At 46.0% G+C, this 26,449-nt stretch overlaps 1 protein-coding gene across 5 annotated transcripts; it reads left to right on the top strand.

Annotated features, from left to right (window-relative positions):
• The first annotated feature begins 11,899 nt into the window (after positions 1–11,899).
• Positions 11,900–22,210, top strand: Gjb6 (gap junction protein, beta 6). Of its 5 annotated transcripts, none has more exons than NM_001010937.2 (3): positions 11,900–12,325; positions 14,547–14,711; positions 20,695–22,210. In NM_001010937.2, exon 3 carries the CDS (start codon positions 20,709–20,711, stop codon positions 21,492–21,494), a length of 786 nt encoding a protein of 261 aa, NP_001010937.1. In that variant the 5' UTR covers positions 11,900–12,325; positions 14,547–14,711; positions 20,695–20,708; the 3' UTR covers positions 21,495–22,210. The 5 variants fall into 5 exon arrangements, with proteins under 5 accessions (NP_001010937.1, NP_001258592.1, XP_006518624.1 ...); NM_001271663.1 differs by having other exon boundaries at positions 14,547–14,802; XM_006518561.4 differs by lacking the exon at positions 11,900–12,325 and adding an exon at positions 12,685–13,113 and having other exon boundaries at positions 20,695–22,209.
• Positions 22,211–26,449: the final 4,239 nt, after the last annotated feature.

The following is a 26,449-nucleotide window of genomic DNA, read 5'->3' as shown; positions in this document are numbered from 1 at the left end:
CCACCACCCTGCTCCAGCTCCCCGTAATCTCCACCCAGCACTTCCCACTTCCTCCTACCAACTTCATGCCCTCTTATTTTATTTTTCTAACCCACTAAGTCCAGCTAGTACTGCCCATTTTTGCTCCCATGTAGGTATAGGGCCACAGGAGCAGGGGTCACCCTCCTAAAGACAAATGAGTCTCTCTTTCCCATCAGTCACCAGCCACCTAGAGCTTCTTACAGGAGGATGGAGCCCCACAAGCCCAGCGCCCTCCTTGCTGGAATGTTTACAAGCTTGATCTTTTTTTTTTTTTTTCCATTTTATATTAGGTATTTAGCTCATTTACATTTCCAATGCTATACCAAAAGTCCCCCATACCCACCCACCCCCACTCCCCTACACACCCACTCCCCCTTTTTGGCCCTGGCGTTCCCCTGTACTGGGGCATACAAAGTTTACGTGTCCAATGGGCCTCTCTTTCCAGTGATGGCCGGTTAGGCCATCTTTTGATACATATGCAGCTAGAGTCAACAGCTCCGGGGTACTGGTTAGTTCATAATGTTGTTCCACCTATAGGGTTGCAGATCCCTTTAGCTTCTTGGGTTCTTTCTCTAGCTCCTCCATTGGGAGCCCTGTGATCCATCCATTAGCTGACTGTGAGCATCCACTTCTGTGTTTGCTAGGCCCCGGCATAGTCTCAGAAGAGATTACAAGCTTGATCTTGTGTGAGTCTCTTGAGGGGACCACAGGTGCTGTGGGCTCCTGAGTACGGCATGCCCAGAAGACAGCATTTCACAGCACCCCTCCCCTCAAATCTTCCAGCCTTACACTCTTTCAGCGTCCCAATTCTGAGCCTTGGGTTAGGCAGGTTATAAGTGCTTTGCAAAACCCTGTCCCAGGAAAGTGACAGAGCTTTCTAAATGACTTGTCTTGGGTCCTGTTCTTGGCTGACTTCTTATGAAAATGAGGAATTATCAGAGCTGGGTGTGGTGGGCCACTCCCCTAATCCCAGTAATTGAGAGGCCAAGGCAGGAGGATCAATGAGAGTTGGTGCCCAACTTGGGCAACAGAGTAAGATTCTCTTTGGGAAAATAACATAACAGCAAAAACATAAAGAACGAATATATACCCTCTCAACTTCCTAGTGGGCCACATCACAGAGGTTGTAAATAAGTGACCTGCTCATGGTGGCTTGGGGCAGCTGTAGCTATAAAGATTGGAGTGAGGGGTGAGATGATATTCATGCAGTCTAAAATCCAAATGAGCCATAGCTTAAGATTTCCCAGCTGGATTTATTCATTCAACAAGCGTTGGACACAGTAAGCCTAAGATACAATGAGTATTTGTCTACTTGTAAGTGAATTAATAATAAACTCAATACAAGAAGCCAAAGATAACACATTTATTAAGAAAGTGCTTGAACATCTTATGTAAATGCTGTTATTAAATATACTTCCACTAATTAATACAATACCTAACATTGACGAGCCAAGGGTTTTTAATTAGTAGATATCACTGTTGTTTACTGTATTTTACTTCTTATGGTATAGAATATCATATGTGCAAATTCTTTACTGCTGAGCTGATCTCCAGCCTTGATTTTTTTTTTTTTTGAGACAAAGTCTTCTTATGGTGGCCAAGCTAGCTTTGAAGCTACTATGGACCCAGGTTGGCCTCAAACATGTTATCCTCCTGTCTCTGTAGTTCCTACGTGCTAGAATTACACAATGGGCACCGTCAGATCTGGCAAGAGACATTTTGAGAGCAGTTTTGATTTGCATCAGGAGTCCCCACAGGCCCCTTCTCCCAAGCACCTCTGCTGTTTACATTCCTCATCATGATGGTGTATTTGTTAGAGCAATGTCAACACACTGTTATTCACACTGAAGTCTAGTTCAGGGCCCACAATTGGCACACAACTGCCTGTGAGTTCTGAAGTATAAAGAAAGCTATGTGCTCCCCATTAGAGCATCATAGACCGTTTCTCACTATCTGAAATCCTGTGCCTGCTCTTGCATCATATTCACTGACATTCCCACTCTCATCAGAATCCTGCAGTAGACAGGCTTTCCTGATCACCTTGCTCTGATCACCAGAGCACACACAGGGTTCCTCCAGATATTCTCAGTTCCACAGAGGATTTTTTTCCTTGGTGAGTAATATTTCACTGTATGGATGTACCATACTTTGTTTCACCTGTAGAAGGAAGGCCTTATTTGTTTGATTCAAAGTTTTGCCACTCACAAATAAAACTTCTATAGACACCCTGTACAAGTGTCTATGTGAACGTCAGTTCTGACTCTCTTGGTTAAATAACAAGGGATTGGATTGCTTGATTATAAAGTAGCTTTTCGAGAAAGTGCCAAGATGTCTTCCAAGGTTTCACCCTGCCAGGAGTTATGGGAGACTCCCTGCTGCTCCATAGCCTCGCTAGCACTTGGTGTTATTGGTGTTCTGAACTTTCACAGTTCTAAAGTTCTGCGTGGTGGCGTCCTCGCTGCTGTTTTAACGTTCATTTCCTTGAGGAGATGTCCCATGGGACATCCTCGCGTGTTAATGTGTCAGTGTCTTCGGGGAGATGACTCTTGAGGTTCTTGCTCTTTTGTATTATAAACTGAGTAGCTGGAGCAGGGACTGGCCTGGAACTCTGCGTAGTCCAGGCTCAAACTTGTGGCAATCCCGTCTTAGTCTCCCAAGTGCTGGGATTACATATGTGAGCAACCTCTTCCAGTTTTGAGTGGTTTGCGGAGTTTGGGACCCAGTTTAAAGAATTCATTGTCTGTCTTTGATAAGTGTGTGTGTGTGTGTGTGTGTGTGTGTGTGTGTGTGTGTGTGTGTGTCTTGCTTGCTTCTATATCCCCCCAACCCCTGCCCAGGATCTCAAGTGGGGCATAGAGTCCGGCTTCCAATTCTTCTTTCTGCGATGATGCTTTTAATATTGTACCCAATATGCTATCATCAACCACGGACGCCTAAATTTTCTTCCACTTGTTTTCTAGAAGATTTACAGTTCTCCACACTTCATTTAGATCTATGATCCATTTTAACTCAGAGTTCCATTTTGTGAGAAGTGTCAGAATTTTTTTAAAAGGATTATCTTTTCTCCAATGAATTGCTTTTGTTCATAAAATCTAAAGTTTTGAAGTTTGAACTAACAGATATTTCCCTTTGTTACCAGACAGGGCCTCACTGTGTAGCCCAGGCTGGTCAGAAGTTCACGGTCTCACATCCCATTCTGCCCAGTCCTGGGATTATAGGTGTGTGCAGCTACACCTGACACACACTTAATACATCTTGAGCAACAGAAAGGAACAATTAGATGTTCTGGGAAAGTATCTTTCAAGATAAAGCATAGGAAACCTACTGGACAGCTCTGACCCCAAGGCCTGTGCTTTAAAGTGCTCCTAGGCATCCCTCTTCTACAGCCCGGCTTCTCCCTGACTATGGCCCCTGTGACCCTAGGGATATTGCCACATTTCCTTGCCATGTGTTTCCTGTGCTCATCTGAGAGCAAGAGACTGAAGTGACCAGTGGAGTGCAGGTGCTAAGTGAGGCACCAGAGACCACGGGAACAAAGGACCGTCCATGACAACATAGCATTGTCCACACTTAGACTAGACACTGCCTCCCCCACCCCACCCCACCCCCACACATCACAAGTACACGGTAACACCATTAACACAGCACGACAAGAGAAATGAGCAAAAGACAGAAAATGAGATATGAGAAGGAATGTCTAAATAGATGTTTGTGTATTGTGTGGGAAACGTCACTAGGAAAAGAGGAAACATATACAGAGCCTTCGTTACACTCCAGATACTTTGCCTGGACCTTCAGAGGTAAGATCACCTTTGAGATCACAATTCTGTCACTTAGCCGGCTCCTCTGTCCCAAGGACAACACTAATAGAAAGGAGTAAGAATATGACACAGAGAAGAAGAAAGAGAAGCAGAGGAAGAGCTACTCTCTCAGGGACACCCTGCACAGATGTCAGCTACTTGTGGGAACTTGTCTAAATCCCCACATTGCACCTTCAAAGGTTTTACAGTTGCAGCTTGGCTTGGTTGAGATTTATCATTGCTGAAACCTGGGTCATGGCTATAGTTAAACGTTCCACAACCTACACAGCTCAGGGAGGCTTTCAGAACCATGCCTGGCTAGCTGAGGGGTGTGCCACGGCCACTGAAGGCTGCTTGCAGTGACAGTCACATCCAGGAAGTCACCATGTGTAGATGGATCGAAAGTTTAAAGAGTGAGAATGAAAGAGAATAAACGAGGGAAGGTTGCAGAGGTCAGCTTCAGTAGAGAGCACCTAGTGTTTGGGGCATCCCAGAATCATAGTGACCTTCCTGGAAAGGGGACATCTTGTGAGTTGGTGCACCGTAGAGGTCCTGCCTCACCTGTGGTATCTGTGAATAGGTGACACTTGACACGATTCTTAGTAGTATGTTCTCATCATTGGAGGATGAGTATACTGGGCTTGGAAATCCAGGAAGGGAAGGACTTCCTGAGGCTAGAACTCTGAAGAAAACACTTACGTGAGGGACCCAGCAGGGCAGGGAGTTTGGAATCTTGTAGGAGCTGCTTGTATTAGTCACTGTCTTGATACTGTAAGGAAATGCCTGATGTAGACAACTTCAGGGTTTATGTCAGCCACAAATTCAAAGGGTTTCCCCATGGCTGAGAAGGTACAATGAGAGAGTTTGGTCCATGGAGGCCAGAGTGGTGGGAGGGGAAAGCAGAGAGGGCAAGGCAGGAATGCGGATGAGATACAACCCTTAATGACCTATTTTTAGCCAGTAGAACCCAAGCTCCCAAAGTTTCCAGAACTTCCCCAAATGACACTGCATCTAGGGACCATAGGGGACAGACAATTCAGACTTTAGCACAGCTCACTGCCTTTCTCAGACCCGGGCCTTCCTTCCCATCCTCCTGCATGTTCAGCCTCAGATACCCTGTGCTCTCTCAAATGATACCCGGAATAATCTAAAAATACTAAATACTAAGGTCACAACTTGCTGCCTACTGAGTGAGACCCCAGAGCTAGGGAACAAGACTCCCACGTGCCCTCCACCTCTATGCACCAAACATACAGCCACTAGCTGAAAAACATCCTTCACCAGGAAGAGTGATGAGAGCCATTGTAGCCGAGAGAGGGTGGAAAGGGAGGATATCCATCACTTTCGAACTGCTGTGACAAATTATCTGACAAAGGGAACTTGAGGTTTCTTTTGAGCTCACTGTTTAGGAAGGATGCAGACCTCCAAGTTAGCGCAGGTGCAGATAGGCTGTAGCGGCAAGCAGTCGGGCAGCGGCAAGCAGTCAAGTTGCAGCTGCTTGATGCCACTCAGTTCCATTTCTCCTTTAAATCCAACCTGAAACCTCTGCCCAAAAGATAGCGGTCCACATTCGGGGTGGGTCTTCCTTCCTTCATCAGTCCTGTCTGGAAACCCCCTCACAATCCCACCCAGAGCAGTGTCTCCTAGGTGAATCCAAATCCACGCAGGTTGGCAATGGAAGGTGAGCCATCATGTACACTACTGAGAAAGTTTGCAGAGAAACATTAAAGGAGACTCCAGTGAGACTTGTCAGCATGGTTTGCTTTATACTTCCTGGCTTTGCAAGTCTTGTGTTTGGTGCTGGCTGGTAATTCTGCTGGGTTCCTTAGTTCTCCGTCAGGACTGAAAACATTGCAATCTTCTGCCCAAGCCCTGAAAGCATTCGTTGGCAATTTACCCACCTGCTAAAACTGTCAAATCCTCAGGCTTCTCATTTAGAGAATAGTTAAGGGACAGTAGTAAATAGGCAAAGGACATCACAAGAAGTTAGTGCTCTGTAAAGATGTGTTTATGTATTTGTAGTTAATGAACTTGACATCTAATGGTGGCAATCGCTTCTCTTATTCACACACACACACACACACACACACACACACCCCTTGTTGGATGAGATGTATTTCCAATGTTCAGGAAGCAAAGGCTAGAGGATCTCAAGTTCAAAGCCAACCTGGGTTGTATAGCAACCCCTGGCTCACAACAAACAGTAGCCTTTAAGGGAGTGTATAGCATGGATGAAGCTATAAACAAGCACCGGCTCCAATCAGAAACCTTTTGCAACTCTCACTCTCTTGGCCACACAATATGTAGCCCTTGACCTCAGCACAGTACTTACCTGACGGTTCTACCCTTGGTTGCTTACAAACTACGACCCTCAAAGGAGAAGGAACTTGTGGGCTTCAGGGTTTGAAAGCTTAACACAGGGATCGGTTAGCATCTACTGGGGGGAATGAATGAGTCCACATGTGCTGGTTAATGTTACATACAGACTTGCCTAGTCCAAAGGTCCCAGATGTGTCTTGACAAGCATTAGTCTAGATGTCACTATGAAGACAGATGTATGTTTTTTTTTTTAAGGTGTGAATAACAGTTATGTCATCGACTAACACAGATGACCTTCCGTAATGTGAGTGATGTTCATGCAATCAGCTGAGGGCCACCAGAGAAAAGGCTGAGGTAGGCTGAGGAAGAGAGAACTCTGCTCCAGACTGGCATGAGACTCTGCGCTGAGTCACTTGCTCTACCTGGTTCTCCAGCCTGCCCTGTGGGTTTCTGACTTGGTGGCCCCACATTCCAAAAGCCAGTTCTTTAAAGTAAATCTCTCTGAATACACACACACACACACACACACACACACACACACACACACACACACACACACACACACTGCCTGTGGGTCCTCTGCCTTTGGAGAACTCTTGACTCACTCCCACATCATCCTTCAGGAAGCTATCCCTGCCTGGGCACACATTGCCACACTGGCTCCTCCTCTTCTGGCCCAGCTGCCTCCCTAGCTCAACTTCACCCTCCCTGATTCCTTCTTCACCCCATCCCCACCCCAGGTGAGCCTGTGTGCTCTTTATCCTCAGTGTTGTCTCCAACTATTCCTACCAAAACATAAAGCTATGACAAACCCAGAAAACACATCTGAACTGGCTTCTGTTAACAATTCTAGAGCCGAATAGGCCTCTGTGTTAAAGCAGCTGCTGAGAGCAGCAGAGCTGGGGCTTGCTACACGGTAGGTATCTATGGCAGACAGCCAGAATGAATACATACAGGGCAGCCTAACTGTCCCGGCACAGTGTTCCAATCATGTGCATTCATCGATCCAATGTGTCCAATGATTGGAGCTCAGTTGCCAAGACTGACTGACTTATTAGCTAATTGACTATCTGTACTAAAGTAGATGTGTTTTTGTTGCATAAAGACTTGAGTACAAAGACTTCCTCTTTCTTGAATTGTGTTGGATGGAGAGCTCGCTCTTGCCGATCAGCAAACTGTAATGCTGATTCAGTTCCATTTGAACTGTACTGTTTCACAACCTCTGTTAGAGTGTTCCAGCATGTAGGTGGGTGCGGGCGGGTCAGTGAGAACGTGGCAGGGTCTAGAAGATTCCATAGGAATGAAGCCAGGGGCGAATGGATGTGTGGTACGCATCTGCAGCAAGCGAGGGGCAGGAAGGTAAGTGCACAGACAGGAGCAGGGGTCCGGTAAGGGTAAAGGGGAGAGAGGCAGAGCTTGGATTCTTCTCCAAGCAGCACTGCTAATTTTCATCTCATCTCACAGTGGGTTTTCAGCTCAGCCCAAGGCTAAGGTCGCCAATATCAGGTACTCTTGAGACCACATTTTCTGTCAGCATTTTCTGCCAGTGGCAAAGGAAAGTGACTGTTTGGCTCACTGGAATGTCTTCCTCCTGAGAGGCAACTGTGGCACAGCAATCTTCACTCCCAGACCCAGGGGCTCAGTTGTTCTACAGAGTCACTTGAAAACCTATCACCCCATGCCCCATCCCGCAGCCCCGGCCTGTGAGCCATTGTATGGTATCGCCTGACATGCCCAGGCTGCTTGTGTGGGTCTCAGCTGTGACTCTGTCCTGTATCAGAACGTGGCAGGGGATGATTGTCTCATACTAGCTTAGACAATGTCATCCAAATTTCCATAGCTGCTGGCTACTGCCTGAGCAGGTTTAACACTGCCTTAACAGAACACCTCAGACTGAGCAGTTGATAATGAACACAGAGTTACTGGCTCCAGTCCTGAATGCTAGGAATGGCAATGTCAAGATGCTGGCCAGTTGAACAGTTCTGCTTTCAAAAACACTCCATCTTCACGTGGGAGAAGGGAAGAGGGCAAAGACAGAGACCAAGCTCACCCTTTTGTGAAGGCATTAATCCTTTCAGAGGGGAAGCCTAATCACCTCATAGCCCTTACACATTCTTAAATCCTGCATGTTCATTTCAAAGGGAATATCACTCCATTGCAGGCTATGGGCTGGATACGGCTGGATAGTCTGGATACGTTAGCAAGAAACTTAAGACAGAATCAGAGCCCTTTGGGAAGGGTGCCCTACTTGTAGATACTTCAGATCATTTTCCCAGAAGGCCAGTGTATCAGGCTCTTATGGTGGAAATAACCCTTCAAATCACCCAACTTTTATGACCCTTTCTCTAAGCTCAACAGCAGAGCATGTTTGGGCATTGCCTAGCAGGTACATCTCCAACAGAAAACACAGTGGCATTGTGGCCTAGGATGGAGACCTTTCTGAGCACGGTGTCTTCAAAACATTATTTCTGGACCTGGAGAGTAAAGAGCCACAATGCTATCCCCTATCATTCTCTGTGAAAGCCTCGTAATGTCTGGCTGGCTGGGTCAGGTACCCTTCTACCATATATCAGCATATGTCACACTTCACTGTCTGATTGAACCATTCTTTACAGAAAGCACAATATTATGTTCCAGCCACCACCATATTATATACAAGGCACTTGACTGATGGTCAAATTGCTAGAGCCACTCTTGTGGTTGTTGTTGTTTGTTGTTTTAAACCAGATTCTTCTAATGTTTGCAAATAACATTCAAATAACAATTAACCATCAAATAACTCAAGCTGGCCTCAAACTCACTAAATGGTGGAAGGTACTGTTTTCTGATCCTCTTACCCCTTCCTTCTGAATGCTGGGATTACAGGTATCTACTACCACACCTAGTTTGGACTATTCAGGGGATCAAAGCCAGGGCTTTATGCATCTAGGCAACTGTACTAATCTGAGCTACATCCCCAGTCCCACAAACACTTCTCAGATGCACTGACCAGACACCTGCTGGGATCCCAAAGTCCAGGCAACTGAAGAGCCAGAGGATGCCGTCAGTGAGAGTCTCACAGCAGAGCAGGAAGACCAACCACAACTCTGCAAATAAGCACACATCCTACAGTGGAACTCCAGACAAGGGGCACAGCGCCTTAGAAAAATGCCTGATTCCAGTGCTGGAGCCGTGAGTATCTGAAGTGAGCCTGCAGCATCTTACAGCGACAGATAGAAAGGGCTGCAGTAGACACACATATGCACCACTGTGGGTGCGCAACAAAAGGAAGCCCAAGGCGAATGAAAAAGTGGAAACAACAAAACAATGAAGGCAGCAGTGGATTGTCATTCAAAGTGCAGAGCCCATCCTCACGATGCAGAGCTGATCCCCAGGAGGACATGGTGAAGAAGTGACTGGGAAAGGGGGCAAATCTCATCTGCATAAACTAACAGATCGTGTGGGCTGTGCAGGTGATCTCCTTCAGAGAAGTACTCCATGGAAGGGGGACAGAGCGATCTTGTAGTGGCAACACCTGACAGGCACTAACTCAGCCACTTGGCACAGTGGGCATCAGCAGTGGGGGAGGGAGGGTGCAGTTCATTAGTTATGTGTCTTTGATGTGTGGAAAACAACTCTTCCCTCCCATGGCCGTTCTCTCAAAGTACTTAACCCCCAGTCAATCTGGTGCACAGAACCAGATGAACCCCAACAAGGGACGGTCTGCTAAATACAATCTGGGCCTGTTGCAGAGTACATAAATGTTTGCTTTTATTTCAAAGAACACACATTTTCTTGTCTTCCTGGCATGGAGAACTACGCCAGTGACAAACGCAGTCTGGTTCTGCGTTTCCAGACTGGACAGTGACAATGTGAGCATTGGGGCAGGGCTCTCTCCCTTCTATGCACCAGCTGCCAGGCAGGGGTAGTGAAGAGTCTCCTCCCCTCCTTTTGCAAAGGAACAAGAGGGCAGAAATGTTCTCACGAGCCTCTTGTGCTCACCTCCTCTTGTCTCGTATTTCGGAATCCACACTTCACACATCTCGTGCCGGTTAAATTTGGGGCCTTAGAACTCACAATGGCAAAGCAGAGGGAAGGCATTATTCAGGTTAGTTCTGGTTGCCAACCAAGTCTACAAGGGTCTGTCTCAGGGTGGTCTGATGCTTTGAGACGGTAGATTTGTCCCCTGAATGTTTTCATGTCTGACACACAAAGCCACCGGGTCCGCCCCTACTCTGGGCATCTTTGTAGCCTTCCCACATGATGTTTAACTGACTTCAGTTTCCAGATCAGTAAGCTCACCAAGTCTCCATTAATTGCTGCAATAAACCTGCCTGACAAGAAGAGAAGAACACTGACCACTAAAGGTGCCTAGAAGTATGTGAAAAGATCAAAGGCCTCTGCACTGGCACAGAGGATGTGAGCAAGAAGGACGTGATTTTCTGTGTCAAGTGTGCTCCTCTTTGGACACCTGTGTGATAAGGCAATCCTCCGGGCTCTTTCTTCTGACTTCTGTCCTGTGTGGTCCTGGGGCATCTTCCACCTGCTTGCCCTGGTACTGCTGTACAAGGAGCCAGAACCGGGGTAATATTTATTCTATAGGAAGAAGCAAGAGTTGTCCTTCGGGATTATCTGCTGTGCTGGTTCAGCTCTGTTAAGCAATGCACAGATCCTTGTGGATCCATGCCTACTATGTGCAAAGTGACCATTACTGTAGGAATGAAGAAAGCAAGAACTTAAAACTTAAAAATATATTGATGATCCCCAAAGAAGTTTACAATCTGCTCAGGGGGAAAATGACCACACGTGAGCCTGACTGGATCATGTGTGCTTTCAGGTGAGGTGGAGAAGGAACTAAGAACGTGTTGTAGTCAGACTGTGGGAGGCAGGGAGGGACACCAGGGTAGCCTACAGCGGCCTTGTTTTTGTCTCCATCCCTGGGTTCAAGGTCATTCTAGAGACCATCTGTATGCTCCAAATTTTCATGATTCGGGTCCAATTCCGAGAACTCTGGTTCAAGTATTTTATTAAGGTGGGTTTTTATAAAGCGTTGACTCAACCTCCATGACCTGGGAGAGACATTTTAGGAAGCACTATTACTCTCGTTTTGTGAGAGAACGTGAACCAACAGGTAGAATGTAGCTAAAGTGAGAATATGACCCAACAGGTAAGAACATACCTGCCAGCCAATTTTGTAAAATAACCAAGTTACACATGTTACAAGTCTTGTCTGAAGTAGCACAGGGCAGGCCCTGTAAAACTAGGTCCTTACATGGCTTCCAACATTTCCAGCCCAGGACCCCCTGTACCACCCTCTATGCTTGCCTTGACCTTACCCTGCCCTTGATGTGACAGCAGACACAGTGGGATCTCTCAAGATGGAAGTCCACTCCCCTTCCCTGGACAATGCAGGAAGGGATTCAGATGACTAATAAAAACAAACCTTTGAGACTCCTAAGTGGTCATTAAGGAATAAAGAACCTCCAGGCTGCTCTAGAGGAGAGGGTGCCCAAAGGGTCTAGAAAGGATGAAAACAAACCAGTTGTCTTCCTACCAGGATGACCAACAGGAGAGACTCACTACTAGCTGGGTCCACAAGCCTGTTCCCCGTACTCTGGATAGCCCTCACTTCATTAAGGGCCCTCCAGTGTCCAGCCCCAGCAAGGCCCCAGCGGGCAACTTTTCCCTGTCCTTGATGGGATCTGGCTGAGCTTGCCCATCGCGGTCCACGCTCCACCCACATCCACAAGAAGGGACAAGCCTTCTGTCCCCAACCCAAGGGAAGACCAGCCTACACCTGGAGTCTCTCCTAGGGGACACTCGCAGTGGTCCCTGGCTTCAGAAGAAGGATCCCAACGAGTGCCCTAATATAGTACCACTAAGACCTGGCCCTAACAGGGAAGGTCCCCTGCCCCTTGCTCCACAGAAGGGGACCCGCCCCGCTCCTCTGTCCCGGAGAGAGGGCGGTGCGCACCACAGAAGGCGCGTCGAGTGCCCGCGCTCCTCTCCCGCAGCCCTCCCGTGCGGCGTCAGGCAGAGGCGGGGTGGGGGCGCGGTTAAAAGAAGCCACAGGTGGAAACCGGGGCTCCACCCGCACTGTCCCCGATTCCATTCCCGCTGTGAACCGCCGGCGCCTGATCCAACCTACGCTCAGGGTAGGAGCTCTGAGTGCCGCTGCGAGCCTGGAGCCGGCTCCCACCGAGCAGGTAAGCGCGAGTGGGAGCATTTCCTCCGAGAAACCCGGGCAGGTAAAGGAAGTGGTCTGTTCCCTTTCTCGCCAGATTTGTGGGACGAGGGGGTGGCAAGTATCTCCAGGCGGCCCGGCGGTTACAGACAGTCTTGACCATGCGGGGGGTGGGGGGGGGGGAGGCGGGGGTTTGCCAGCATCCTTATCTGCCTCCCATCGGCATCCCGCCTTTGCGAGCCCACCGGGAACTGGAACCGCGGCAGGGTGGTTGTCACCCGCGCCGCCCCCTCCCTCGTGCCCTGCAGTAGGAACTGGGATGGACTAGTTTGACTTCTGCATGCACCATGCCCCTCTGACTTGCACGACAGGTTTTATAAACACACCAGGCTGTTTAAAGTGACTAGAGTCCGGATTAAGTCCCTTTTCTCATTTCCTTTGCTGGTTTGGGGCTGTCATCGATTTGGGGAGCGGGCAGAAAAGCACAGCAAGGAATGATGTTTATGGTCAGTCAAACCCTGCGACTTGGAGAGAAATGCCCATTCAGGCTGCATGATTAAGACTCTGGAACTTATGAAACGAAGATGACAGTATAGTGCACAATAGTAATTAAAAGTAATTGGTGACATGTCGAATTAAAAAGTTCAGACGCGGATAATACTTCCTGAATGAGCCTAGTTCCAGGTGTTAGCAGCCTGGGTTTTGCAAACTTGGGCTCCCTTCTATTCCTGGGGACCAGGCCTCCGGTCTCAGAGAATGTGGCCTTCATACAGCTATGGACACTGGAAAGTCCGTGGACCTGCAGCCGCGGTAAGGGACACCAACCAGGAGACTTTAGTCCGTTCGAGCCTGATTAAGTTTAACGCTGCAGTCTTGTTTTCTTTCAAGTAGATGCTATGTTTTCTTTGCCCCAGTTCTAACAGAATCCAAGCAGTGTTCTAGAAGAAAAACGTCCTGTCCTGATGCAGTTTCCTTAGAACTGCAGGATGCTGCTCAGAACGGCCCCTGTGGAGAGCTTTGTCAGCTCTTTGGATTCAGCAGAGTCTTTTGGGGGGGGGGGGGGTGCTGTCTGAACTCTGCCAAGAAAGGGGGGAGGTGATGGAAAAAGCCTGCTGTCACATAACTGGGGGTGCGAAGGGTTCCTGTTCACCTCACAGGGGGACTTGAGACCCACAAGACTGATCCACCAACCCAGGTCACACTGGTGGCTGTTATTGAAAGGTAAATTCCCATGGTGACTTTGTTCTCTATTTCTGTTTTCTCTCTTGGCGTGTGAGATACGGAGAAGAGTTGGGTAGGGTCTTTCAACGATTTTATCAATAGAAAGAAAGCTCAGACTTGTACATCCTCAGTCTGAAAATTCCAGAGTCTAGGTTTGTGTGCATTGGTTAGGTGGGATACAATCATGGGAAGATTGTTTGTAACTGAAGTTTCTTGGTCCCGGGGGCCATAATCTTACACTGTCCTAGGCAGGATTTTCAGGAGCTGTTGCTTGATCTGGGAGGGTGGAACTGGGCCCCAGGAGCCTCCCCTGCCTCTTTCAGAGTTATTTAATTGTAATTGAACCTAAAGGAAGTGTTTGGAGAGGAGAGAGCCTTGCTTGGAACAGGCAGCTGCTAAGAAGGGCCTAGGGAAGGGATGTTGAAATTAATTGTCGTTTGGAGCTCAGTGGAAGAAGAAACACAGTTTTGTGGCTTGCCCATTCTTCTATGTAAAGGCACAGCAAAGGTCTCGTTGGCGCCAGTGGATGTTGACAAGGTATATGAATCCTAAACCTGATGCCATCACTACTCACTGTTTTGAAATCATAGATCCTGATGGTTTGCGTCATTAAATTTCAAACTGGACTATCAGGTTGTCTCTTGGGTCACCTGAGATTTCTAGAGATTTCTTGATTAAAGGATGACTTTTTAGTTTTCAGATTTTTTTTTTTTTTTTTTTAAACTCTGGTATTGGGAAGGTGGCTGTACCCAGCTTTTCAAATTCTACCACTTTTTTCATACTTGGAAGTTGAGTTTGAGGTTCGAGATAGTGGATTATCATCACCACCACTGCTGTTGTGATTAACAGGGAAAGAAAGCTACCCTGGAGAGAGTCTTTCATGGGGCAGAGGAGTACAAAGCATGTGAAACTGACAACATCCAAATTTACCCTTTCATGCGTCTCGTGACACAAAGGTCGTCCAATGAATTTGCGCAGAACTTGACAACATTGGCAGCAATGATTTTCTTTTCATTCAACAGGTGACATTCCCACTGTGACCCTAAACAGAGCAGCAGTGCAGTGCCACCACCACTACCGCTGCTGATGTCCAGAGGAGTAGGAGGGAAAGACAGAAGTCCTTGCAGAGGGATTTTGCAGTGACTCTTGAGCTGGGCGCCCTGGAAGCCCTGGAGAACAAGACTCAGGTTTGGGTGTTTTGCTTGAGTCTGGTTTTCTTATCCCTTCAGCTCTACATCAGAGTGTGCTTTCCTCTTGGGTCTATTAAATCATCACCAGGTGATTTTTTTTTTCAAAGTGTACTGTAGATTGATCTAGAAAAAAAGAAAGCTCTTTCTGTGTGCTGGGGGCCTTCGTTTGGGTTCTCTCTTCCGTGGAGTTAAAATGACATGATTTAGCCAGCTGTAATTAAATTCCAAAGTAACGCGTTTCAGACCATCCTTGCCGAACAGGCAGGTGTAACACCGAAGGCAAGGCTTTCGATCCTCTTGCCCGCCCCTCTTCCTCCTGGCAGCTGCTGACAATGACAACTCACCTGCCCCGAGGTTTTTTCTTCAACTCTAATAAAATTGTCTTCAGCCTTCAAATACCAAAAGTTTCAAAAGCCGGTTATTATGTTATATAGCTTCTTGAGGTCTGAGACAGGAGAATGACCATGAGTTTGAGGTCTCTCTAGGAGTACAAGGTCAGTTAGAAATACATAGCAAGACCTCTCTCAAAACAGGATTGTAAAAATGATCAAGGAATCACATCACTGCTGGAACAAAAGTAGACCCAGCTTATTTGAAATGTCAAAGGAAGAACAGAACCACTTCATAATAGTGTGGCCCAAAAGTGCTCTCACTTTATCTTTAGTGGTAAATATTTAACATTGGAATTATAATATCAAGACTGAGTATAGAGTTATGCACTGTAATTCAATACATCACAGAAATAGATGCGATTTGTCTTCCTAAACCTAAATGGAACCACATTCTTGTAAAGTGACATCTATGGGGCTAAGCATATCTATGTATTTGTTCCTTATAGGCAAGCCAGGAAGCTGTCAGATTAAACGGACCTCTCTGGTGTACAAAGAAACAGTTAATGGTTTGATTTTCACTGAAACAGCTCCTCCCACCAGCTCTGACCCCATGGAAGCGAAGTGGGTGTTTGTTCACGGAAGGCAGCAAAGGGTTCTGGGGGCTGCAGGAATTTGGGAAATGACTTCTGCTCTAGTGACCTTTCCTCAGAGTGGCGGCTACTTCCTCTCCTCTCTGACCGAAGATGCCTCGAGGTTCTGTGTACCTGCAAGGACAACAGGGTGACAGGATGCAGGAGCTTTCTAGGCCCCTTCTTCAGTCTGTTTCCCACTGGCCAGGGTGCCTCTGCCCACTGAGAAGGCAGGACTGGAGGGATGAGTCCTCTAATCTTCAGTTGTCCACCACATCCACTCCTCATGGGGCTCTCTAGGCAGGGAGGAGTCTCCTGAAACCAACCAGGCTTTCCCTGGAGCTGAAGTCATGTATAGGGCAGTGTATGGCTCAGGAACTACCCCCTCCCCCAAACTATTCTTCACTTTAAACTCCTAACACTTGTAAGGTGATCTCCACTGTCTTGCTTTGGGCCCCTGCAAAACTGCTGTGTAGGACAGATACCCAAGGCTTTTTGGAAGACACCCTCAGGAATGACACGGTCTAGAGAAAGAAACTGCTAGAGCCATTTCACTGATGGAGAGGACTAGCTCAAGGTCACCTCATGCCTTTGGTGCAGCCAATTAGGGCCGAAGTGAGCTACAGAAAATAATAACAGCCCTCTTTTTCCCTCCTCCTTTATTGCTTTTCAGGAAGGTGCCTTGTATTGGGTGCCCTGCTTTTTACCCGATTGTCTTGGGTGACCAGTAGGCTAAACATGCCAATATTTAAGCTTAACCTTGTTTTCCTTCGTGATTTAGAAGGCCACGTCTTCCTTTAAAGCAGCTGTTCTCAATCTGTGGGTCATGACCCCTTTGGGGTCAGCCTACTTTTCCACAGGGATTGCCTAAGCCCCCTGTAAATATCTGGTATTTACATTATGACTTGTAACAGTAACAAAATTACAGTTATGAAGTAGCAACAGAAATAACTTTATGGCTAGGGTCATCACGTGAGGAATGCATGTGTAAAGGGTCACGGGAAAGTTGAAAACCACTTCTCTGAAGGTTTAGAATCATCATTGAGGTTTCTTTCCTTTGTGGTTTTTGTTCGGTTTGAAGTATTTGTTTGAGATAGGTTTACCTGTAGCCCAAGAGGGCCTGGAACTTCTAATCCTTCTGCCCAGCTATCCACGTGCTGGGATTATGGGTACACAGCACCACACACAGCTAAATTCTTGGCTCTTAATAATAAATTAAGTAGGTGTATTAAAAATCAATTATATTTTATTTAGGTATGATAGGCTGATAGAAAGAAAGTCTTGGAGGCCCAGGGTCATGGGGGACAACGATTAATGCTAATCCCAGCATTTGTCTCTGCTTGTCCTGCTTCTAGGATTGTGGGACCAATATTCTTAGGGAGACAACATGATCTCTTGACCTCAGCTCCTCAACATTCGTTCAAGCCCTGTCTGGTCCTTTGAGACCTTGATCCATTTGCTTCCTAGATGTCAGGTGATCAGGGACAAGGGATATGATAGAAAGCTTACAGAGGAAGCAGCCCCCTAACAACAGGGCCATTCAAACTCCATGGACGTTGCAGCCCTTGAGGAAAGGGAAAGGTTTTATTTGATAAAACTCATCCATCGGGCAAGCTGTTGAACAAACTGTGAGAGTTATGTGCTAATTGGTTAAGGAGAGGACATTTTAAAACAAGCAAGGCCTCATGGGGGAACAGCTGTGGCAAAGTATGTGTGAACTTCAAGACTTACACACTTCTGTTCCCCAAGATCTCTTACTGACGCGCCTCCAGAGCATGGAAGCAACACTGAAGGAAATTTAATACAGTGGCTTTCGGCAAGGACTAAAACTTAATTTTCATAATTTATATTATTTAAGATAAAAATTTTTTAATCACACAGATACTTATGGTAGGCAGTGAAACTGTTTGAGGCATGGAGTATGTACTAAATAAAAGAGAATATTTAATACTCTTAAGTTGTGGAGCCTTGGGGCTACGGCTTCCCAGGGATCTGCCTGTTGGGACTTGGCCTGCCTCTAACTACAGGCTTCTGGGCTGAACATCATAGCTTTATGGAGAGCCTAGTCCAAGTTTTCAAACCCCCAGATTGCTGTTAATACTAAACACTCAGCTCAGCTTCTCAGCTCCAGATCAGCACAGAGTTTGAATCTTTCTGCTACAGCTGCCAACATTACTGCCAGGTGCCCACAGTCCAGACCCTCAAACTAGTTTGCCTTGGGCCTCTTAGCTGCTCCCCTTGTGAAATAAGAGACTCTCATTCAAGATTGCACCACCTGCTTACACTCCCACAGGTGCCCAGGAATACCAGGAAATGGGAGCCTGGACACTCGGTTCTCATGTAGCCTCAGTCATTTTTCCACAGTAAGAGGAAAGCCATTAAGGTCGTGCTGACAACAGAGCTCCTCCTACAGAGCTCGGGTACTCCTTCAGCTACGGAGTTGTGGTGCTCTATTAAATGAACTGTAAGGATCAACTATGTTATTGATGTTATGAGATGTCTCCCAACACTGGTTATACCTAAGATGTTGTCTATGCCATTGCCCTGATAATTGTTACCAATTATTACAAAATAGTTACAGGCTGTCATTTTAGAACTCTGCTGGAGGTTAAACAGAAAGTATCCTAGGCCAGGCTCCTGGATAGAGTTCGGTTGGTAGATTGTCCACCTAGCACAAAGTTCTGGGGTTCTATCCCCAGCATTAGGAATAAATAAATAGATACATTTTATTGGTTGACAATTAAAATGGTACTGTCTGCTGTGAAGCATGCCTGTAAACCCAACATTCAGGAGGTACAGGAAGAAGAATCGGGAGTTCCAGGCCAGTCTGAGCTACATGAGACTGTCTCAGAAATAAAAACAGCGCCCAAAGCTAACCATAGCAATATAATCCAAGACTGTACCCACTACTGTTTGGTACTTTGAGCATGGTGTTTCTCTCCTTTTCACAGTGTTTTACTCTTGTCTTCCCATTTCCTTTTTGTTTTACAGATTTAGGCCTCTCCATTAACCTTCTATCTGAGTTGTCCCCATCTCTCTGTGGCTTTAGGTCCTTCACCGTCACCTGCCCTTAACAAGAGACACAATTTTATAAAACCCTCCTCCCTCCACTTGTACAAATCCTTGATGATGAAATTCAGTTCTTCTTTTTATTAAAAACATTAAGGTTTAACCAGTCCAGGCTAAATTAAAATCATTGCATCAGCTTAACACCTGTACTGGGGTTGAGGCTTTAGCTAATGTTCCTCGTGGCTCGGAGAATCCGCCTGTTCTGGTGACACCTCTCTTGTACTCACAGTACGTGGTCAGGACCTGGTACCGTTAGACAATGACCATGGTTAACTTGGGGGGAGGGGCCAGTGCTCCTCACCCACTTAGAAAATTCTCCTGAGACCAGCAACAAGAGGACTTTGGTGACTCTCTTATCCCCTCCAAGTGGATGAAAAGTTGCCTGAGGGTCCTTGTTTCCAAGGATGTCCAGTGTCTGGTCTGTGTCATTCATTACCCCACATTCATACACACCTTTTTTCTTTTTTTTAGAGCTTGCCAACCAATTCTTTCTTCTTGGTCATGTGGGATAAGAAGTGGCTGTTTGTAGACAGAAAGCCACTGAAGAGAACTCTTTAAAAGTGTGATTAGGATGCTGAACTTAGCTCTCTACAACTGATGGCTTCTGGGTGGGGTGCAGTGAGGGAAGGACTGAGTTCTTTTTGAGGGGGCAGGCCACTGAGAGTTTGATCATGCTCTAGTGAGTATATAGCTATTGGTTATCTTTTTCTTCTCTTTTAACTTTTCTTTTCATTTTTACTTTTAGGGGGAGGGCACAAGAATGGGGAGCAAACATGGAAGGATTGGGAAGTGAGTGTGATCAGGATGCAGGATGTGAAAGTCCCTGAGAATCAATAACAGCAAGAGTTACCACCATAGGGAGGCAGTTCTCCAGCTCTTTGGGGGTCGAAGGAACCTTTCACAGGGTTCATAAGATCACTGGAAGAAAGAGATGTTTACATTATGATTCATAACAGAATCAAAGTTACAGTCATGAAGTAGCAACAAAAATAAAGTTTATGGCTGGGGGGTGTCACCACAACATGAGGAACTATCTTAGAGGGTCCCAGGATTAGGACTGCTGAGGACCTTAGATGCTTCAGATGGAAGAAGGTCTTTTCTTTGTCAAACCGGTCTCTCAGAAGGGAGGGCAGCCCTGGGCTGCTGTGGTCCCTAGTGCAACAGCACCCGTATTTTTCTGAGCAACAGCCGACACATGGCCTGCTTCCACCAGAGAACAAGGAGAGAGTTTGTGTCAAATCTTGTGATTCTCTTTTGGAAGAGGTAGTTGAAGATATTAACTTTCCAAAGAGCACGTGATGGTAGCAGATGGGCCATTCAAGCTAAAAATATAAATATACACTCCAAAAGGTCAATTAATGGCATTGTTTCACCGTAGTCTGCTGAGTTAACCAGAATATGTGATTCTAATGAGTGGTTTTTTTGCTGTGTTTTGTGGCTTGGATAAGCTGCCCAATGACTAAAACCTGGGTGCTTGAATAAAACCACCCTGATCTAAGGTATGTGTTTGCAGAGTGAGGAAAAGGAACTTCAGTGTGTGTGCTTGCTTACCTGTGTTGGCGAGTTAAAGCCAAACAGCAACCTAATGTACAACCTCTGTGTTCAGTTGAATTTCCATGAGTTACGTTGCACGTGAAAGGCGCGGTTATTATGCAAACTGTGAAATCAAGTATCTATTTGCAGTAACTTATTGAAACCCTTCACCTAATAAGGGAGTTGTCTGGTTGATGTTGTCTCATAGAGGGAATAAATGAAGTTTGTCTACTATTTCTTATTTGTAGTCAGAAAGAGAGACACCTTTATCATGGGCATTCCTTCTCAGAAACTCAGTAAATAGCAGACTAGGCAATTGAGACAGATTCACATGACCTTATAATTTCACTATGGTATTGGTCAGATAATTCTGAGGTACCTTCTACTAATTAGCTTGGTTCTTTTTGTATGTTTAAGAATAAGCCTGCACGATGGACTGGGGGACCCTGCACACCGTCATCGGTGGCGTGAACAAGCACTCTACCAGCATAGGGAAGGTGTGGATCACGGTCATCTTTATTTTCCGAGTCATGATCCTAGTGGTGGCTGCCCAGGAAGTGTGGGGTGATGAGCAGGAGGACTTTGTCTGCAACACTCTGCAGCCAGGGTGCAAGAACGTCTGCTATGACCATTTCTTCCCGGTGTCTCACATCCGGCTCTGGGCCCTGCAGCTGATCTTTGTGTCTACCCCAGCCCTGTTGGTGGCCATGCACGTGGCCTACTACAGACATGAAACTGCCCGAAAGTTTATACGTGGGGAGAAGAGAAACGAGTTTAAAGACCTGGAGGACATCAAACGGCAGAAGGTGCGCATTGAGGGCTCCCTGTGGTGGACGTACACCAGCAGCATTTTCTTCCGCATCATCTTCGAAGCCGCCTTCATGTATGTGTTCTACTTCCTCTACAATGGGTACCACCTACCCTGGGTACTGAAATGTGGCATTGACCCCTGCCCCAATCTCGTGGACTGCTTCATTTCGAGGCCAACTGAGAAAACGGTGTTCACTGTTTTTATGATTTCCGCATCCGTGATTTGCATGCTGCTCAATGTGGCCGAGTTGTGTTACCTGCTGCTTAAATTGTGCTTTAGGAGATCCAAAAGAACACAGGCGCAGAGAAACCACCCCAACCATGCCCTGAAAGAGAGCAAGCAGAATGAAATGAATGAGCTGATCTCAGATAGTGGCCAGAATGCAATCACAAGTTTCCCAAGTTAAGCACTTCAAGGTCAAGTGTAGGTGAGCCCTTCTGAGCATGTACCCTCTTTGTAGACAACATTGATCTGACAACTCCTCCTCTAGGTCAAGAGTTTGTCTATAAGTGACTCATAGAAAGTGGATACTTGAGTTCGATTATTGTAGAACACCTGAGCTGTTCATACACAATATAAGTCAAAATTGTGGTCTATCTCTGAAAACCAAGCCCTCGTGACAACTGGGCCTTGGAGTCACCTGGACAAGTCCTATGTGAACTATATGACTTAGTATTTCCTGAAACCTTATATAACTTGTTTATAAAGAACAATTTATCTAAAAATTAATAGTTTTATCAGTAAGATATTTTTATAGGAATGAATATTTTAGTTCTGACTTTGAATTTATATAAAGTATTTTTTTAATGACTGGCCTTCCTTACCTGGAAAAAAATATACAAAGTTAGCTTTACAAGTGCACCCCAAGTATCTAAAGTTTGAACTTGTAAAGGGTCTAGCAGATTACAAATATTGTTTTCACTCTGTCTGAGGACAGTTTAATGAGCTAGTGTGTGCTCTTAAGGTGGGATGTGTTCATTGGACAATATACATTGCCGATTGCTGAATATGAATGGAATCGAAGGAAGTGGGACCCTTTTTAAAATGAGCCTTTCCACCTATGGTGAACAGTGCAGACATGAATATGATCTCGCCAATAAAGCTTGACCCTGTTGCTTCAGCTCCAGTGTACACCGTGCGTTTCTGTTCCCTCCAGGCCCCACACCTTCAGCACTAGAAATGTGATGTGTTAGTAAGTTTTTTTCTGGAGAGGTAGCAGTTACTATAGGTACTGGTGCCTACAGGTATAGGCACCAACAGAGGCTGAGGTCAGTGCCCTCAGCTTGGAACTCTGGGAAATGTCTTCTGTCAGTTCAACCTTGATGGTGGGTGCTCCTTAGGACACAGCAGAGGCAAGAAGAGGTCAGCATTGCCTACATAGTGAATGGGTTTTAGGCTAGCCTGGACTACATATTAAGACCCTGTGTGGAAAAAATATATACTTTTTAAAAGAAAAGGTGGAGGAAGTCTTATACAAATATCTTGGTTCATTTCGTGATATTGTAATATCACTCACAGAGAGTGTGTGACTTGGAGGTTTCTAGCATTGCTGAACACTGAGGGCCTTCTAAGTCATCAGGTCATGGAGGACAGCTTCATGGTGGGAGTGGGTGTGAGAGGGAGGGATCATATGCAAGTCAGAGAGAGACAGTGAGTCAGGGGATGTGTCACATTGCTTATCACAACCTAGGGGTTCTCACAAGACCAGCATTCACCCCTTCTTCGGGCATGCTCCATGACCTAAATGTCTTCCTGTAGGCTCTTCGTCTCTCAGGTTCTGCCGTCAACTTCACCCACTGAGTACTGTTGTGCAACCCTCATACAACACCCAGCAGGTAGCAGCCTCAGACAAAACTGACCTTGCAGGACCTGTCACCTGAGCCCTCGGGTTCACAGTGACTGAGCAAAGCACCTGTACCCCACACCCAGGGATGGGGAAATGTCATTCTCCCCAGGGATTTCCAGATTGGACACACAGGCTTCCCAGTAGGCGTGAGCGAGTCAGTGCAGGCTGGTCACTCTTGAGAATAATGAAATAGGAACACAATCTCTCTGCCAGAGGGACTGTTAGCATGCTGCTCAATGCTTCACCGTCCCAAATGACGACTACTGGAGGACACCCAGTCAACGATGAGCTAAGCATAGGAGTGCCTGACACTCCGATTCCTAAGAGACCTGCGTCAGAGCTTCTCTCTAAGCACAAAGAAGCAGTCCTTGGAGTCCCCATCGGGTAAAGCAAATCCCAGACATTCCATCTATAAACAAGCTAGTGGCGATTTAGAAAGCAGAAACTAACCTTTCAAAACACCCATGATCCCATCATTGTGCTGAATAAGATCGTCAGCCTTTATAACCCCTGATTCTCCTCCGCTGTCCCTTTCTTTTGAATGTGTATCAAATAAAAACCAAAAGGAGGAGGGGCTTTCAGGGACAGACATTGCATCCTTGGGTACAATCCCAGTCTGCTTGGAATGACTTCCTTGCTCTTGAGACCACCTTTCTCCTAAGGACAGACAGGCCCTTCTCCCTTCCTCCCTCCCTTCTCCCCCTCTCCTCCCCTTTGAGGTATGATTAATACGTGTGGATCTGCATGTAGCTAATATGTCTATTTTGATGAGTTTTGAACTCTATGAATACCTGGGATCCTACCACCAATTCAAGGTAACATGTGATCTATCTCTCCCAAGAGTTCCCTGGTGTCCCTTTATTTCTGTGCAAACAAAACAACAAACAAAGAAACAAAAACATGAAATGTGCTATCCACCATCTGCACAAATGCCGGAGGGCACTTTATCACCTTGACAACTGTAGACACAGTGTGCCACAAGTCTCTGGTGGAGCTTAAAAGTCTATGATCACTGGAACTTCATACCAATTAAACTATCAATAGTGTCCTTAAGCCCCTCCCCAGCTCTGGACACCACCCTGTATTCTTCACTTCTATGAGACAATCTTAGCCACCTCATAAAAGGACAGAAGTGTAATTACTTGGCATGTGTCCTTCTGTTTCACTGAGTGTAGCGTTCCTCAGGTTTGCCCATGTTGTAGCCTAAGATAGGGTTATCTTCCTTTTAAGATTAAATAATATTCCATTACATATATGTGTGTGCATGTACATATATAAACATATATGTACACTATATTTTTATACATATACATATATATGTATATATATATATATATATATATATATATATATATATATATATACACACACCCCATACTTTTCTTCATTGATGTGCCAAAACTACAACCAGACATCACCTGACATCTCAGAGGATACCTATTTCAACATAGCAGATAAAACACACAGGTGCTGGAGAGTCCGTGGAGAACCTGGAACCACTGCATTGCTGAAGGGTGAGAGACAGTGCAGCTGCCACAGAAAACAGTTCTGGGCTTCCACTAAATACTGAAAACAGATCCACTGTCTGGCCCAGCAGCCATATTAGAATGTGCGATTCTGAGTACACACCTGGCACGGTGGCAGAATGTCAAAGGTACATTTGCACACTCATGTGCACAGCACCACCCCCCAGAATCCAGGGATGGAAACAGTGCCCCCCCCCCCTTGGTCTTCAGCACCTTCCTCTCAAATTCCTCAACCTCACTAGAGTCCCTTCCCTCAGGCCACTGTATCTCCTCACTGTTCTCAGAGCCGTGCCCTGTTTCTTGGCACTGAATTTGAGCCCGTGCTCTCCATGGAACCAAAGACATTATCAGCAAAGACCTGAACATCAACTCTAAGGACTTCTTCTCAGCTCTTAGCTGCTACAACTTTTAAATCTTTTCCTGGGATCTGGTGTGCCCACCCACCTGCCACTGTGCCTCTCTCTTCTGCTAACTCTTCTTCCTGTCTCCTTAGAGGTGAAGTGGCCATGAAGAACCCCCTTTCCTCCCTTCCATTCTTCCATGGTAGCATCATCTATCTGCATCTGGTATTCACCCTGCAGGGTAAAAAGTTCAATAACTTGTCCAAAGTCACTAAGATAATGAACATCAAAGATTCACACCATGCGTGTCTGCAAAGTCTGGAGCCTAACGGCAGCCCGAGCAGCCCAAATGTCTCAGAGACAGAGGCCAGAGGATCTATCTGTTCAAGGTCATCCTCAGCTACATGAGTTCAAAGCCAGCCTAGGCTGCGTGAGACTTTGCCTCAAAGAGAACAAAACCAGAACCCACATGTCTACCCCATGTGGCATGGGACCTACTGCTGGCTAACCACTTTTCTAAACAACCCCACCTGCTTCTCCCTTATTCTGTAGAACCCTGAGAAAAACCTCAGATACATTTTACTTGTATCTTAGACTGGATCTTTGAGAAATAGGAAATCAAGCCATAAAATGACAACGTCCCTCTCTCCTAAAAGTCACTGCAGGGCAGTTTTTTTGTTTTGTTTTTTGCTTTTTGGTGGGTTTTTTTTTTTTTTTTTTTTTGAGACAGGGTTTCTCTGTGTAGCCCTGGCTGTCCTGGAACTCACTCTGTAGACCAGGCTGGCCTCAAACTCAGAAATCCGCCTGCCTCTGCTTCCCAAGTGCTGGGATTAAAGGCGTGCGCCACCATGCCCGGCCCTGCAGGGCAGTTTTTACATCCCAGTTTTATTTGGTGAGCACATTTATGAGTCTTCCTTGTGGGTGCATTTGCCCTGTTCTGACGCCTCTCTCTTCCTCCAGAAATCTTTGCTTGTCGTTAACACAGCTGGGGCTTCTTTTTAAATTGATGTTTGCACAATCTAACCTTCCTGTCCTTATACTTCCAACCCACTTGTGTCACTAAATTGGAATTTTTCTTATTAGACGGTGTGTAACTGAGTCAATTTAAAGTTCATTCTGTCAGTCCATCTTTTAATTAACACTTAAACCAGTTATGCCCAATAACCTTGTTGATACTTTATGGCTGAAGCCTGACTTTCCTTTTTCCTTTTTTCTTTATATTTTTTATGTCTGCCTTCCTGTGACCTGCTTATGTTCTTTAGACTCTCACTTTGACTTACCTAGTCCTTCTGTATTTATCTTTAAATCACTTAAAAAAAAACCTTTCTACATATTTTATCATACGCATAAACGGTGTCACCATTTTGCCAGTTTGAGTGACATACAGAAATGCCACTTGCCAGTCTACCCGCTCTGCCTCCCCACTGACGAACCCTTTCATTATTTCTTCTGTATTATTGTTTGGCTGAGTTATCCAACATAATTGAGAAGACACAAGAAGAGCCATTAGTTCTTCCTCCTGTTTTTGCTTACTAGGTGACGATTTCCTCTGTCTTTCCTTTCTATGTGAGAACTTCACTCAGTCATTACTTGCTGCTGTTTTTGACCCCACTACACTATGCAGACCAAGATGAACCAGATCTGGCTA

This window comes from Mus musculus, chromosome 14, assembly GCF_000001635.26.
Source record: "Mus musculus strain C57BL/6J chromosome 14, GRCm38.p6 C57BL/6J".
NCBI classification, from domain to species: domain Eukaryota; kingdom Metazoa; phylum Chordata; class Mammalia; order Rodentia; family Muridae; genus Mus; species Mus musculus.
This window is presented reverse-complemented; position numbering and strand designations above follow the sequence as displayed.